Genomic DNA, 13,314 nt, shown 5'->3' with positions numbered 1-13,314 from the left:
AACCTATTTACCATTGTGGGCTGCATATGCAGCTCTCTATGTGTTATGTGGGCTGCATACATACAATATATATACACCACTTGTATGGCTCTGAGGATATCACATGGGCTACAGCTTGCATGAGTTTAGATTACTAAAGATCCTAGACTATATGCTACACTTGAAGCATGCTGCACTGGCATTTAGTTCTCCCAAAATCCACCTTGCAGCAATATCAGTGTGTCATAATATGACAGCTGTACTTAGAATCATAGATTATTAGGGTTGGAAGGGACCTCAGGAGATCATCTAGTCCAACCCCCTGCTCAAAGCAGGACAAATCCCTAAATGGCCCCCTCAAGGATTGAACTCACAACCCTGGGTTTAGCAGGCCAATGCTCAAACCACAGCTGTACTTGTTGTCATATCTGGTGGTATCAAGATTCCTCAAGGGCCTTCTTCCCACCTATTAGAGACGACTCCTACGTGGGATCTTCGCATCGACCTCCTAAAACTCATAGAACCTCCATTTGAGCCACTGCTGGATTGTTCGATATATCACCTTACCTTTAAGACAGTGTTGCTATCACTTCGGATAAGCTAGCTCCAAGCCCTTATGCCTGGACCTCCTTACACATTCTTTCATAGGGACAAGGTGGTGCTAAGACCACACCCTAAATTTATCCTTAAACTTATCTCAGTTTTTCACTTAAATCAGTGAGTTAACCTACCAGTCTTCTTCCCAAAACCACACTTGATGCGGAGAGAGAAGAAAACAACACACTTTCGACATTTCAAGGGTTTTGCTGTATTATCTTAACAGGACTAAACTTTTTAGAATATGTCCTCGACACTTTTGGCTATATCTGGCTCATTGAGAGGCCAACATAGCTCATCACAGAGAATATCTAAGGCCATGGCTACACTTGCAAATTTGCAGCGCTGCAGCAGGGTGTGAAAACACACCCTCTCCAGCGCTGCAAATTGCGGCGCTGCAAAGCGCCAGTGTGGTCAAAGCCCCAGCGCTGGGAGCGCGGCTCCCAGCGCTGTACATTATTCCCCACAGGGAGGTGGAGTACGGACAGCGCTGGGAGAGCTCTCTCCCAGTGCTGGCGCTTTGACTACACTTAGCGCTTCAAAGCGAAGTGCAAGTGTAGCCATAGCCTAAGTGGATTATGCAGTGTATCTTCACCTGTTATTAGTTAGCTGGTGACCCTCTCCCTTCAAACATCAGGCACACTCCATGAGGAGACAGGCAGCTTCTTCAGTCTACTTTAGAAACTTGCTAGTGTCTGAGATGTTAAAAAAACAAACAAACAAACATGGAGCAACCCTCTGACTTTTGTTAAACATTATACCCTTAACATAAAGGTTAGCTCTGATGCCGGTTTCCACCATCCAGATTGGATACTGCTTTCCAGTCATCTACAGTGGAATGCATACTGACGTGTACTCAGAGAAGAATTAACAATTACATACCGTACAGTAACTGTGTTTCTTTGAGATGTTGTAGTCAGTGTGGATCTCACAACATGCCTTCCATCGCCACATTTTGGAGTCCTCAGAATCTTGAGCTTTGAATTTTGAGGGAACTGAGGGAAGTTTGTGGCCACACACCCTTTATCCCACCATGTGAAAGCATGACCAGCCACGGGGCATGTGCATGGCCCCAACAGACGCTGCTATTCACAAGACCCAATCTCACATACAGTAGTCGCATGTACCCCTAAAGTGGAATCCATGCCGACTGTAGGGTAAGTAAATTATTTTTCTGGTCTTTTTCTTTGCCTCATGGAAAGGCAAGACATTACATACAGAAAAATTGTGTTAGTGTAAAGTTAAGACTGCACAGTAAGTATTCAGCAGTGAAAGATTAAGGCTGTAGTGCTAAGATTAACACTGCCCCCTTGTGTGAATGCATTAGTACAGTTTTAAAATTTGTGATCACATACCTTTTGTCATTTTTTTTCAAGCTTTGTTTTCATAAATATTTGTATTTTTAGTTACTCTAAACTAAGTTGTACCCTTAGACTAGGGTGACCAGATCACCCAGGTCAAATATCGGGATGCGGGGGGGCGGGGCGGGGGCAGAGGGGGAAAAAATGGCAGCAGAGCAAAAAAAAAAAAAATCCCCCACCCCCGATTCCTCCTCCCTCCGCAAGCACTGGAGGGAGGCCCGGGAGACTCAGGGGAGCACGGGGCCGGGGTGAGTGTGAGTCCAGCCTGGCCCCGAGCAGGCAGGACTCAGGCGCGGTATCTGGAGGGAGAGTACGGGGTGGCCTGCGGGGCCAGGCAGCGGCTGTTCTCCCCACCTGGGCAGCAGGACTCGGGAGCAGCCGCTGCTGCAGCTCCCACTGCTGCGGGGGGAGGAAGCGGCCGCTGGCCAAGCTCGGCAGCTGCGGCTCTGGCGCCCACGAACCCCCCGAGCCCGGGCCTGCTGCGGGGACCCAGCACGCACGCTGCGCATACCCAGCCCTTGGCCACTCGCGTCTGGGCTGGTGCAATCCTGCGGGCGGCCTCGGAGTGGGGGCAGCAGGCCCCAGCCCCCCGCATCCCGCTCGGGTCCTGCAGGGGAACGAACGGGACTGGGCTGCCGATGCCTCCGCTACGGGATTGCACCAGCTGGGCAGCCAGCCCAGACGCGACTGGCCAGGGGCTGAGCGCAGTGTGCACGCTGCCCCGCAGCAGGCCCGGGCTCGGGGGGTTCGGGCCCGGGCACCAAAGCCGCAGCCGCCGTGCTTGGCCACTTCCTCCCCCTGCAGCAGTGGGAGCTGCAGCAGCGGCTGCTCCCGAGTCCCCTGCCCAGGTGGGGAGAACAGCCGCCACCTAGCCCCACGGGCCGCCCCCCTACTCTTCCTCCAGGTACCGCGCTCGAGTCCTGCCTGCTCGGGGCCAGGCCAGACTCACACTCACCCCGGCCCCGCACTCCCCTGAGTCTCCTGGGCATGGCGTGCTTGGAAAGAGGCGGGGATTTGGGGAGGGAGACAATGGGGCAGTGAGGGGGCGGGGATGGGGGCGAGGATTTGGGGAAGGATCCAATGGGGGAAGAAGGGGGCGGAGTCGGGGCAGGGGAGGGCGCGAGCCCTTCGGGCTCCGGAGCCTTTGCTTGTTTGTCCAGTGTCCCGACCTAACATTGGTCGGGATGCGGGACAAACAAGCAAATATCGGGACAGTCCCGATAAAATCGGGACGTCTGGTCACCCTACCTTAGACACAACTCTGTGGGAGGAGTGGTGCATAATATACACTGCCCCAGGAATAGTCTTGGGAGGAATTTTGATTTAGCATCACAATTCCCCCCAAATGTTTCTTAGACTTGATCTAGAGCTTACTTCGGTATAATTTACATCGCTCAGGGGTATGAATAATCCACACCCCGAGTGATGTAAATTATACTGACCTAAGCACCAGTATGGACAGCGCTATCTTGGCGGGAAAGCTTCCCCCTGCTGACATAGCTACCACCTCTTGCAGAGGTGGATTTTTTCTGACGACGGGAGGACTCTCTCCTGTTGGCATAGAGAGTCTTCACCAGATGTGCTTCAGTAACACTTTACTGTAACACTTTTTTAGTGTAGACTAGCCATTAGAGAGAGAGAGAGAGTGTGTGTGTAAGGTAATTATTAGCAGATCTTAAATGGGTGCAGCTTACTTCCCTTCATTTTCTGAGCCATTGGCCACTGTGAGTGTGTTCCCACACTTGTTTGCGTCTGGAGAAGCAGCTGGAATGCAGGCCCCTGCTGCACACAGGTATCAGACCCAAGATCCACATAACTCTAACAAAGCTGTATAGGAGCTGGGGTTGGAGTCTTACTACTCCAGATGGCTGTATTAGGTTTGTCCCAACCAGCCTTTCGAGTCTGTAAAGTACATTGAAGAATACAAGCATGATATAATGCTCAGTATTAAAAATTATTAATACTAATATATTTACAATCAGATCTTTCAGTTACTTAGTTCAGGGCCACATTTCACTTCTTTTCTCTTATTGTTTTTATATTTTGATTCATTAGCCACACCAAGGTGAACATGTGTCAGCATGGAAACCTATGCAGAGGCAAAAAAGTGAGGAAGAACTTGTAAGGACAATTGATATTTTTTATTTTCTCTTGATTTCTTGAGAGCATGGAAGTATCAAATAGCCTTCCTTGTGAGTTAAATTCCATTTGTTTTTTTTCCATACAATTCTGCATAGTATTTTTATGCAGTTTAATTAGTGTACAATTATAAAAAACTGGCACAGACTCGTGTATTGTGGGAGCCAATTAGATGATTTTAACAGCTATTGAGAGACCTAGGTTTTTATTGCACTGAAAATACCTGACCCTACCCAGTAATTTGTAGGCCATTGATGTGAAGTGTCAAAAGTGCTGGTGTTGTATTGTACATTTTTTCATAAATGCACAATTTTATTGCTTTTTTGAAATCTTTTAAAATACCTTTCATTCTGATAGTCAAAGTTCTGAATAAATAAAACAGAATAGCGGGGGGGGGCAGCACAGCTATAAAAATTAAGATATTGGTATATGTGTCACTCATTGTTTTTTTTTAAAGCAGATAAGGATATTTAGAGAACGGGTGGCTTTTGGAGGGGAATGGGTTAAGACTGCAGGCACAGCTACTCCTCAGTCATTTCAGAATAAACTATTCTCTCAGTAAATCCAGTATTGTGTTTAGTTGAGATTGTAATGTTGTTAGATGAAGTCCATTATTAAGTGAAGATTTATTGTTTGCCCACTAATCCATGGCTCTCTTTTTCCTAGTTCAAATTTACAATTGGATTACTTTATTACTAATCAGCTTTGAACCTAGTTATAATTAATGTAGCGACAGGAATGTTCCTGTCTAGTTCTCTGAGAAATAAGGCAGTTTTACTCTTTTGTTATACCAATATGAAAGTTACAGTAACTTTGTGAGGGGCTTTATTGAAAGTATATACAACCAGCACATTTAATCTCCCTGAAAAATACCTTAAGAAAAGAAGCTGTTATTCATAGAATGTGATTCAGTTGACTACTTTTTTGTGTCTTAAATTGTTGTTGTATATCCATCATCACCACCTGTTGCTACATAGTTCTGTAATTCCATTTATGATCTGACTTTGTAGTAATTAGTTTTACAAATATATTTTTTAATTTTATTAGAGAACGTAATTTCACTATTTATGTTCTGGCAAATAAAAGATTGTAAAGTTATATAATGGCTTAATTTATTCCACTGTTATATTTTCCCTTCTAGGAAATCAGTGATAATTATTTGACAAATTATGAAGATGATTTTGAAGTATGTATAAATTTATTCTTTTTGTAATAATTCATAAATGTAACTTGCGTTTGCTGTAATAACAGATATAGCCTGGTTTGTGTTTTATGTTTTTACTTTTTTGGTAACATTGTGGCCCTTTCAGACTTCTTGCCAGGCTTTTATCTTAATCGGAAGTTAAATTTCTGAGTCTGGGGTGGGGGTGGGTAGAACAGGGGGCAACTTTGACTTTCCATTAGAAGTCTTCAAAGGATCATCATTCTGTCTTACTAGATTTCAGGTATTCAATCTTTTTGAGTAAAAGTCTTGATTTTTGGCCCACTCACTTGTTATGGACTGCTGATTGTAAGAAAAACTCAAATTTGACATGTATGTCTGACATGTCAGTAGGTCACTAAAATGTGTTCAGTCTTTTAATTTACAAAAATTATATTAATTTCTTTTATTGGACTTGCAGTTTGGTTAGAAGAATAAAATGAGGTTACCAGCTCTATTTACCAGAATTTAGCCAAGAAAATTGTGTAAAGAAACAAAATATGCCTCAAGGAGCTTTATTGCTAGCCAAGTCCAACTAAATTGTGGACTGTGGTCATCTAGGTCTGTGTGTGAAATCTTGGCCCCATTGATTTCAGTCAAACCCAACTTTACGTTGTATGTATATGGTATGTCTCTTTTGACTTCAGTGGTACAACTCTTGTGCTTACAGTTAAATATGGGCCCAAGTCTTTATAGGTTTGGGATCTTGATTATTTTTTTTAAATGATGGCTGTTAGAAAGTGTTTAAGAAGTTAGGATTATCATAGTCCTAGCATATATAGATTAGTGGGAAAAGAGAAGATGAAGTGAAAGATGCAAAATAAGTACATTTTATTCATTGGTTGCAGAAATAGAGATATTTATTCTATCATTAATATGACCATTTTATGCCATGTTGCTATAGTATACATAATGGTGTGTGGTGATATAAAGGTTTTATTGACATGAGTCGGGGATGACTACTCATATGTGCAAAGCCACAAAGAGTCATGCAGCTCACCTTAAACAAATGTCCATAAAACAGTTATAGCACCACACACCAGCACATACGCACTTTACAGAAATTCTACTTTACTAAGTTTTTTAGAAGATTAAAAAAAAAATTGGTACTGTTTTTCAGTTCCAAGACACTGAGTGTGGCTTATTCAGATAAGCTTATCACAAGCATTTAAGAGAATGTTGTTTATTTAAATTAATGAATTATTTTTTTAAATGACTCCTGATAGAGTATATATGGCCATTTTCATGCATCATTGCTCTTGAAGTCTTTTTGCTCTTCACTGTGTTGAGCTATAGGATTTTTTTTTTAAAGCATCTTTTAGAAAAAGACAAACAGTATTTTGAAACAGGCACCAGTAATATGATTTAAATTATTTGATTTAATTTATGTTTAACATTTATTAAAACTAGTGTTCTTTTCAAAGGATTATGAAGATGATTTTGATGACGATGATGATGATGAAGACAATGATAGTGAGGCTAGAGACTCAGAAGAAAGACTAAAAGAGATCCCTGTTTCCAAAAAATCAGAAATAGAAGAAATTCAAAGAGCAATTAATGCAGAAAATGAGAGGATTGGTACCTTACTACCAAAGCAAATTCAAAAAGAACGTGAAAAGGAACCAAACGTGGGTATGTGATCGAACTCAATCTTTTAAGTGTTGTTATTAAATGCATAGCAGCTTTTGTGCAAACAAGATATTTCAACTTGTTCTAAAGATCTCCATTAAAGGCAAAAAAACTAGTGTTCTGAGTAAATCACTTAGCTTTGTGGCTAAGCAGCATAACTTTAAAATAGCTAAGCAAAACTTCAAAGATATTACTAATGATTTCAAATGTGAAGTATGCAGGCCGAGACTTAATAACCCTGTTCCCTCATTTCGAGGGCTGGGAGAGCTGTAGATCATGTTTCAGCTTCCTGTGATGCCATCCTCCCAGTCTTTCAAAGGTCTTAACAATGTCCCCCAACAGAAAGAGACAAGTCAGGACCTGATATTTCTTATGTTAAAAACAAGAAAAAAAAACATTTACTGGTGGAAAAAATATAAAGTTATGATAAAATTATTATACAATATAAAATAAAAATATTAGTCCTGCCTTGAGTGCAGGGGTCTGGACTAGATGACCTCTCGAGGTCCCTTCCAGGTCTATGATTCTATGAAAAGAGCACAAATACAATTTTTTATTTTTGGTTTATAATTCATCTTTTAAGTATATTTTTGGTGTGAAAAGTGACTATATAAAATGACAATCTCTTCCTCAACAGATCTGCTTAGTTTATTAATTATGTCTGCCGTAAGGCCCCAATTCACCTTCTCACAGTCCAACCATGCAGATTACAATGTTGGATTGGGTCTATAAAAAGCACTTTTATTACTTTTTACTCCTCTTAGTACTTCAGGGCCTATGGAAGAGTGACTGGAATTCTTTCTGGATCATGCAACATCAACTGAATTTTTAACTAAAGTCTGATTACAGAATCTTTGTCAGAACTCAGCTTGACTTTTAGATTCCAGGTTGAGTTAGTAGTAATTTGGCCGTTAGAAAAATCATCTTATTTGTAAACTGAGTAGATTTGATGTAATTATTAAAAGGCAATAAATGTGGAAATATGGGTCCTAATTTTTAGTGCATATGCGGCTTAAAAGAGGGCAGATTTTGTGAGAGCCTTCTGTATAAGAATCAATATATTGTAGTGCAGATTTCCTGTATTCCTTGGAGAAGCTCACAATTCCTGCTTCAACTTCTACTGTACTCTCTTCTATAGATGAGATTTGGAAGTTACCTTATAACACCTGCTGCACAAATTTTGATTTCTTGTAAATTGTAGAGTACTCTCTGTATTTTGACAAATCATTTTGATTTAATGTAAACTACAAATCACTATAGCAGTGATACTTAGCACTCCTATAGATTCTTACATTTTAAAAGCACTTTACAAACATTATCTAACAAATCTTAGCAATCTTCCTCTAAGGTAGCTAAATATTGTCGACTCTGATAGTGAATCAGACACGGACGTCAATTAACTTTTCAAAGCCCACATAGTGAGTCACTGGCAGAGCTGGAGCTAGCATTTAAGAGTTCATGGATTCTAGCTCTTTAGTTGGTTCATTGACTAGATTGGCTTTAGAGCAGTAGTTTTCAGCTTGTGGCTTATGTCTCCAAAGGGCTGCAATGTGTCCTCTTCATCAGTGATTCCGCCTCAGTTGTAGAGGCCAACCTGGTATTGGGAGGTATAGTTTACACACCACTTTGTGCCAGCTTGGCTGAATCTGACCTAATAATCACTATTTAAACAGGGCCATCTTAGAGGCAGAGTATTGTCACTGATCTTTGAACTCTTAATGTACATTGGGGGATTCTTCATGGTGAAAGGAAGGGACAGTTTTAAGAGAGAAGAAACATTTTCAGCACTAAAGATAACTGCTGAAATAAAAATCTGAATAGTAAAGAAACAGCAGTAAAGGAAAAAAGATTAGTTGCTTTGTATTTGATAAAGTTATGATACCCAGTGCACCAGTCCTTTTCCTGCAAATGTATCATTACCTGCATAATTAATCTTTGGCAACTGCACATCATACACATTTTGTTGATTGCTATACCTTCTGTTATCTGACATTTTAATGTTTTATTTATTTCACTCACAAAATTTTGTAATATCGTACAGAGAGGCAAGATTCTCCTGCCAGAGGCTCTCTCTGTGGAATGTTCATGGATTTTGAAACAGCAAACCAGCGGCAAAGTAGCCAAATTATGGCCAGTAAACAGAAGTAAGCAGCATTAAAAATTCACTGCATGTGGCTGTTTAGGTAGCTCACCATCTAAAATGTAAATTCTTTTCATTATGTTTGAAATACTCTTAGTAATATTTTATATATAATTATTTAATATATAAATAATATTGTATATAATAATATTTGATTTTACATGTTTTACAGGATTGCTTAATCAACTACGACGATTTGGTTTAAATTAAATCCCATTTGCATGCTTTGTTTTAAATTAAAGAAATATTAAAATAATTTCTCTGAGTAAGTGTAACAAAGAACAATCAATTCTGTTCTATAGAATCTATATAGTGTGGGATTGTCTACACAGTCCACAGCAGAGAGCTTCTCAGACAGGGTCAGCAAACTCAGAATTGCACTACTGCACTAAAAATACCGTATTTTCCGCACTATAAGGCGCACCGGATTATAAGGCGCAGTCTCAATTACGGGATCTATTTCTGTACTTAACCCATACATAAGGCGCACCGTATTATAAGGCGCATGCTAAAACATACGGTCTACAAAAAAAGGTAACGGTGTTCATAGTGTAGTAAAAAGGTAACGGAAGCAAAACAGTGAGTTTAGTTGAACTTTATTCTACTATTTAACAATACACTCACATTATTTTTTTAATCAATCTTCTCCCACAAATCCATCAAAGTCATTGATGTTGAATTCTTTCGCAGCTGCTCTATTCCCATTTACAACCGCGTAACTGATAGCCTGTAGTTTGAATTGTGCCTCGTAAGCATGTCTCTTCACTGGTGCCATTTTCGGGGGTCCTTAGACAAACAAATGTTGTTTTGCAGCATACCGGTAGTATACCTACCGGCAGGGGCGGCTCTATGTTTTTGGCCGCCCCAAGCAATCATGCGCGGGAGGCGCCCTGGAGCCGCGGGAGCAGCGGACCTCCCGCGGGCATGACTGCAGAGGGACCGCTGGTCCCGCGTGGCTCGGCTGGACCTCCCGCGGCTGCGGACGGTTCGCGGGTCCGGCGGCTCCGCTTGAGCTGCCGCAGGCATGCCTGCGGGAGGTCCAGCCGAGCCGCGGGACGAGCGCCCCCTCCGCAGTCATGCCTGCGGCAGGTCCGGTCCTCCCGGGGCTCCGGTGGACCTCCCGCAGGCATGACTGCGGCAGGTCCGCCGGCCCAGCCTGCCGCCCCCCCCCGGCGGCAGGGAACGCCCCCTACATTTTGCCGCCCTAGGCACCAGCTTGTTTTGCTGGTGCCTAGAACCGCCCCTGCCTACCGGAGGAGTGGAGAAGGTAAACGTACGTACTGTACGTATTACGTAATGTTCTCTGATTGGTTTATCGCTGCCAGCGTACGTAGTTTACGTATTACGTCCCTGTGTCAGCAAAAAATGGTCCGACAGTCAATCAAGCAAAGCGCTTACCAAAGTCGCACAACAACATTTTTACAGATTTTGGAACTCAGTGCACACATAAGGCGCACCGGATTATAAGACGCACGGCCAATTTTTGAGAAAATTTAAGGCTCTTAGGTGCGCCTTATAGTGCGGAAAATACGGTACCTGTGTAGATGTTGCGGGTCTGGCTGGAACTTAGGCTCTGAAGCATAGGAAGGGGGATTGGCTTCAGAGCCTAAGCTCTAGTTGGGCTGGGAGTCTTGCTGTCGCAGCCTATGTAGACTACTCTGTGCGTACACAGGAAAAATTGTGAATATTATTATCTAATAAAAAAGGCATATTTGGCATGGCTTTAGGAGTACTTCCCACCATCCTAACTATCTGAAGAATGTAAAGTGCATCCATTATATCACAGGAAGGGTAGTTTTTCATAGCTTTTCAGTAAGGTCTGTGACTTAACTTATCACTTTGAATAGTTGGACACAAACACTCCCTAGCTATTAAAAGTTTGGGTTTATGTATACCTATAATAATTAGAGTCTAATTATTAGTATAAGTTTCCCTAGATTTGCAGTCAGGTCTTGGATGTCATATATGATCTTTACCCTCATGTCACAATAAACTAGAATTCCTAATATTGCCGTTCCTTGTATGAGTTTCTACACTGATATGCATTTTAATATCAATGGGCATTGATATGGAACTCCATGCATTTGCGTGGAGAGGTGAATAGATTGCTAGATCTGTAGTATGTTATTGTGTAATGCTGTTTTCCTCTAAAATGGCATGGGTTCCTATAGGTTTTGCACCTTAACTATTTTTTGTTTTGTAATTCATTGTAAAGGAAACGCAGTTCAGAACTGCTCCGACTAATTGACTTGGACTTCTCAGTAAGTTTTTCTTTACTGGATTTGCCTCCAGTGAATGAATATGACATGTACATCAGGAACTTTGGAAAAACAAACACTAAACAGGCAAGTACCTGACTTTTAAGACTTATATAAATCCTGAAAGCTGAGATTCTTATCCTGGAAAATGATTTTCCTTCCATTGGTTACATTAGCTAGGAGGGTGGTAATTGTCAACACTTTAATTACTTTTGACAAGAGAAAAACCATGTCAAGAATGACCCCTAAGCAGTCAGTAGCTCTGTAATTTTTAGAAGAATTTGTATATGAAGTGGGAGGATAGCAGGAAAGATAGTACAATGGCAACAGGAAGCAAGGCAATACATAATACATTCATAAATATTTTTAGATGACTAGTGCTTATTAACATAAAGGACAGCTGCAAAACCACAGGAGTCTTCAGAATATTTGCAAGAGATTCAAGCTTTCCAATATTTATCCTAAACTAAGTGTGTCAAAGGCATTAAAATATTTTGTCTATTCTGTGTCTTCTGTAATGTTGTTGGTAGATGTGTTCAAAGATTTTATTTTAAACATGAATAATAAAAAATGCATTTACTCTCAATTTAATATGTAGCACAATATGTGTATGTATTTAGAAACTAATTTACAAACAGAAGACAGTAATATTGAATGTAATAGTTTTTTTAAATTACTGTTTATATTAAGTTTCAGCTATTTGGTGGCAGCAAGAAAGTTCTCAGAGTTGGGATCGTCATGTTAATAATTTTATCTTCGTATTTAGGCGTATGTTCAGAGCAATGAGGATAATCTTGAGAGAGACGTTCAGACGGATGAAATAGAGACTCTAGAAAAATGGACACAACATCCAGGAGACAGTGTACTTGTATCTGGAGGTGAGTAACCCTTTGCTCTTGTTTATTTAGGGCTGTAAATACTTAAACTTCCTCTCCTTCTTTTTCATTGCTGCTGTTAGAGCATGAAATGAGACAGACTGCTATTATTTATTTATGTATTGATTGATTGATTGATCCCTGCTTCTGCTGGAAAGAGAAGTATGCCCCCAGCAGCATCTCCAAACTCAGCATGTTTCGTAGAGCATGGAACTTCCTTTGGTAGTTGATTTTGTATGTTGGTGCCTGTTTGTAGCCTCGTGTCTTTTTACAGGTCCCAGAAGCAGCAATGATGTGTCCACTGATATTGTTGTAACACCTAAGATTGATTCACAGAGATTAACAAACTTCCTCCGGTCTGCTTGTCAGGTACGTTTCTACTTCATTAAGTGTGCATATCTAAAATGTGGGAGAGATGAATCACTTAAAATGCCTGTCCTTTCTAGGTACGCTTGAATAATATTTATTACAGGTGAGATTCAACCATGTGCAGAGGGACAGAAAAAAGCATGTGTAAAACATACTTCCCTCTTAAACCATATTTTGCAAAGTAGTGAAGTTAGCAAGAGAGTTGATCAAAAGCTATTAAACTCATCAAATAGTTTTGAAAGTTGCAGATAGCAAAGTTGAAATATAATAATGGTCTTTTTTTATCTCTATAAATGTAATTAATTATGTTTGAAAGGTGATTGCTGTTTTGCTTGAGGAAGATCGAGTTGCAACACAACCCAGGTGGAATCTAAGATCTCGACAAACCAGTTTGTCTATTAGTGATAGCTGCTTCCAGTTAAATACTAATCTACCTTTTCTCCATGGTAAGAGAACTTTATTGCACACCATTTAGTGGACAAATTGAACTCCTCTTCTTTACATGAAGTGCCATCTCTTGTGCTTGATTGATCTGTGGAGATCACGTCAGGGTGTAAAGGTGAGGTAAAGCTCACATTTGCATTCCTCTGATCCTGCAGTACTTCTATGTAGAGCAGTTCTCCATATGGTGGTTTAGAGGACCGTGGCTACAAATGACCACAAGAGGCCAAAAATAAAGCCAAGAGTCAGTATGTCATAGGGATGGCCTGGCCACACCTTCTTTTCTTTAATATACTGGCTCTCTGTCTCTGAAAGATCACCCTTG

General features: G+C 41.1%; 1 protein-coding gene across 3 annotated transcripts in view; it reads left to right on the top strand.

Annotated features, from left to right (window-relative positions):
* The window catches only part of DYNC2I1 (dynein 2 intermediate chain 1), a 66,167-nt gene that overhangs the window by 32,346 nt on the left and 20,507 nt on the right, over positions 1–13,314 (top strand). Inside the window, exons 8-15 of one of the 3 annotated variants that reach the window (XM_045004864.1) lie at positions 3,993–4,058; positions 5,218–5,262; positions 6,702–6,909; positions 8,939–9,050; positions 11,262–11,391; positions 12,071–12,182; positions 12,454–12,548; positions 12,865–12,994. In XM_045004864.1, the coding sequence (XP_044860799.1) occupies positions 3,993–4,058; positions 5,218–5,262; positions 6,702–6,909; positions 8,939–9,050; positions 11,262–11,391; positions 12,071–12,182; positions 12,454–12,548; positions 12,865–12,994 (898 nt within the window). The remainder of the gene's footprint in view (positions 1–3,992; positions 4,059–5,217; positions 5,263–6,701; positions 6,910–8,938; positions 9,051–11,261; positions 11,392–12,070; positions 12,183–12,453; positions 12,549–12,864; positions 12,995–13,314) is intronic. The other 2 variants (XM_045004865.1, XM_045004867.1) reach the window with 2 other exon arrangements.

This window comes from Mauremys mutica, chromosome 2, assembly GCF_020497125.1.
Source record: "Mauremys mutica isolate MM-2020 ecotype Southern chromosome 2, ASM2049712v1, whole genome shotgun sequence".
Classification (NCBI taxonomy): domain Eukaryota; kingdom Metazoa; phylum Chordata; order Testudines; family Geoemydidae; genus Mauremys; species Mauremys mutica.
This window is presented reverse-complemented; position numbering and strand designations above follow the sequence as displayed.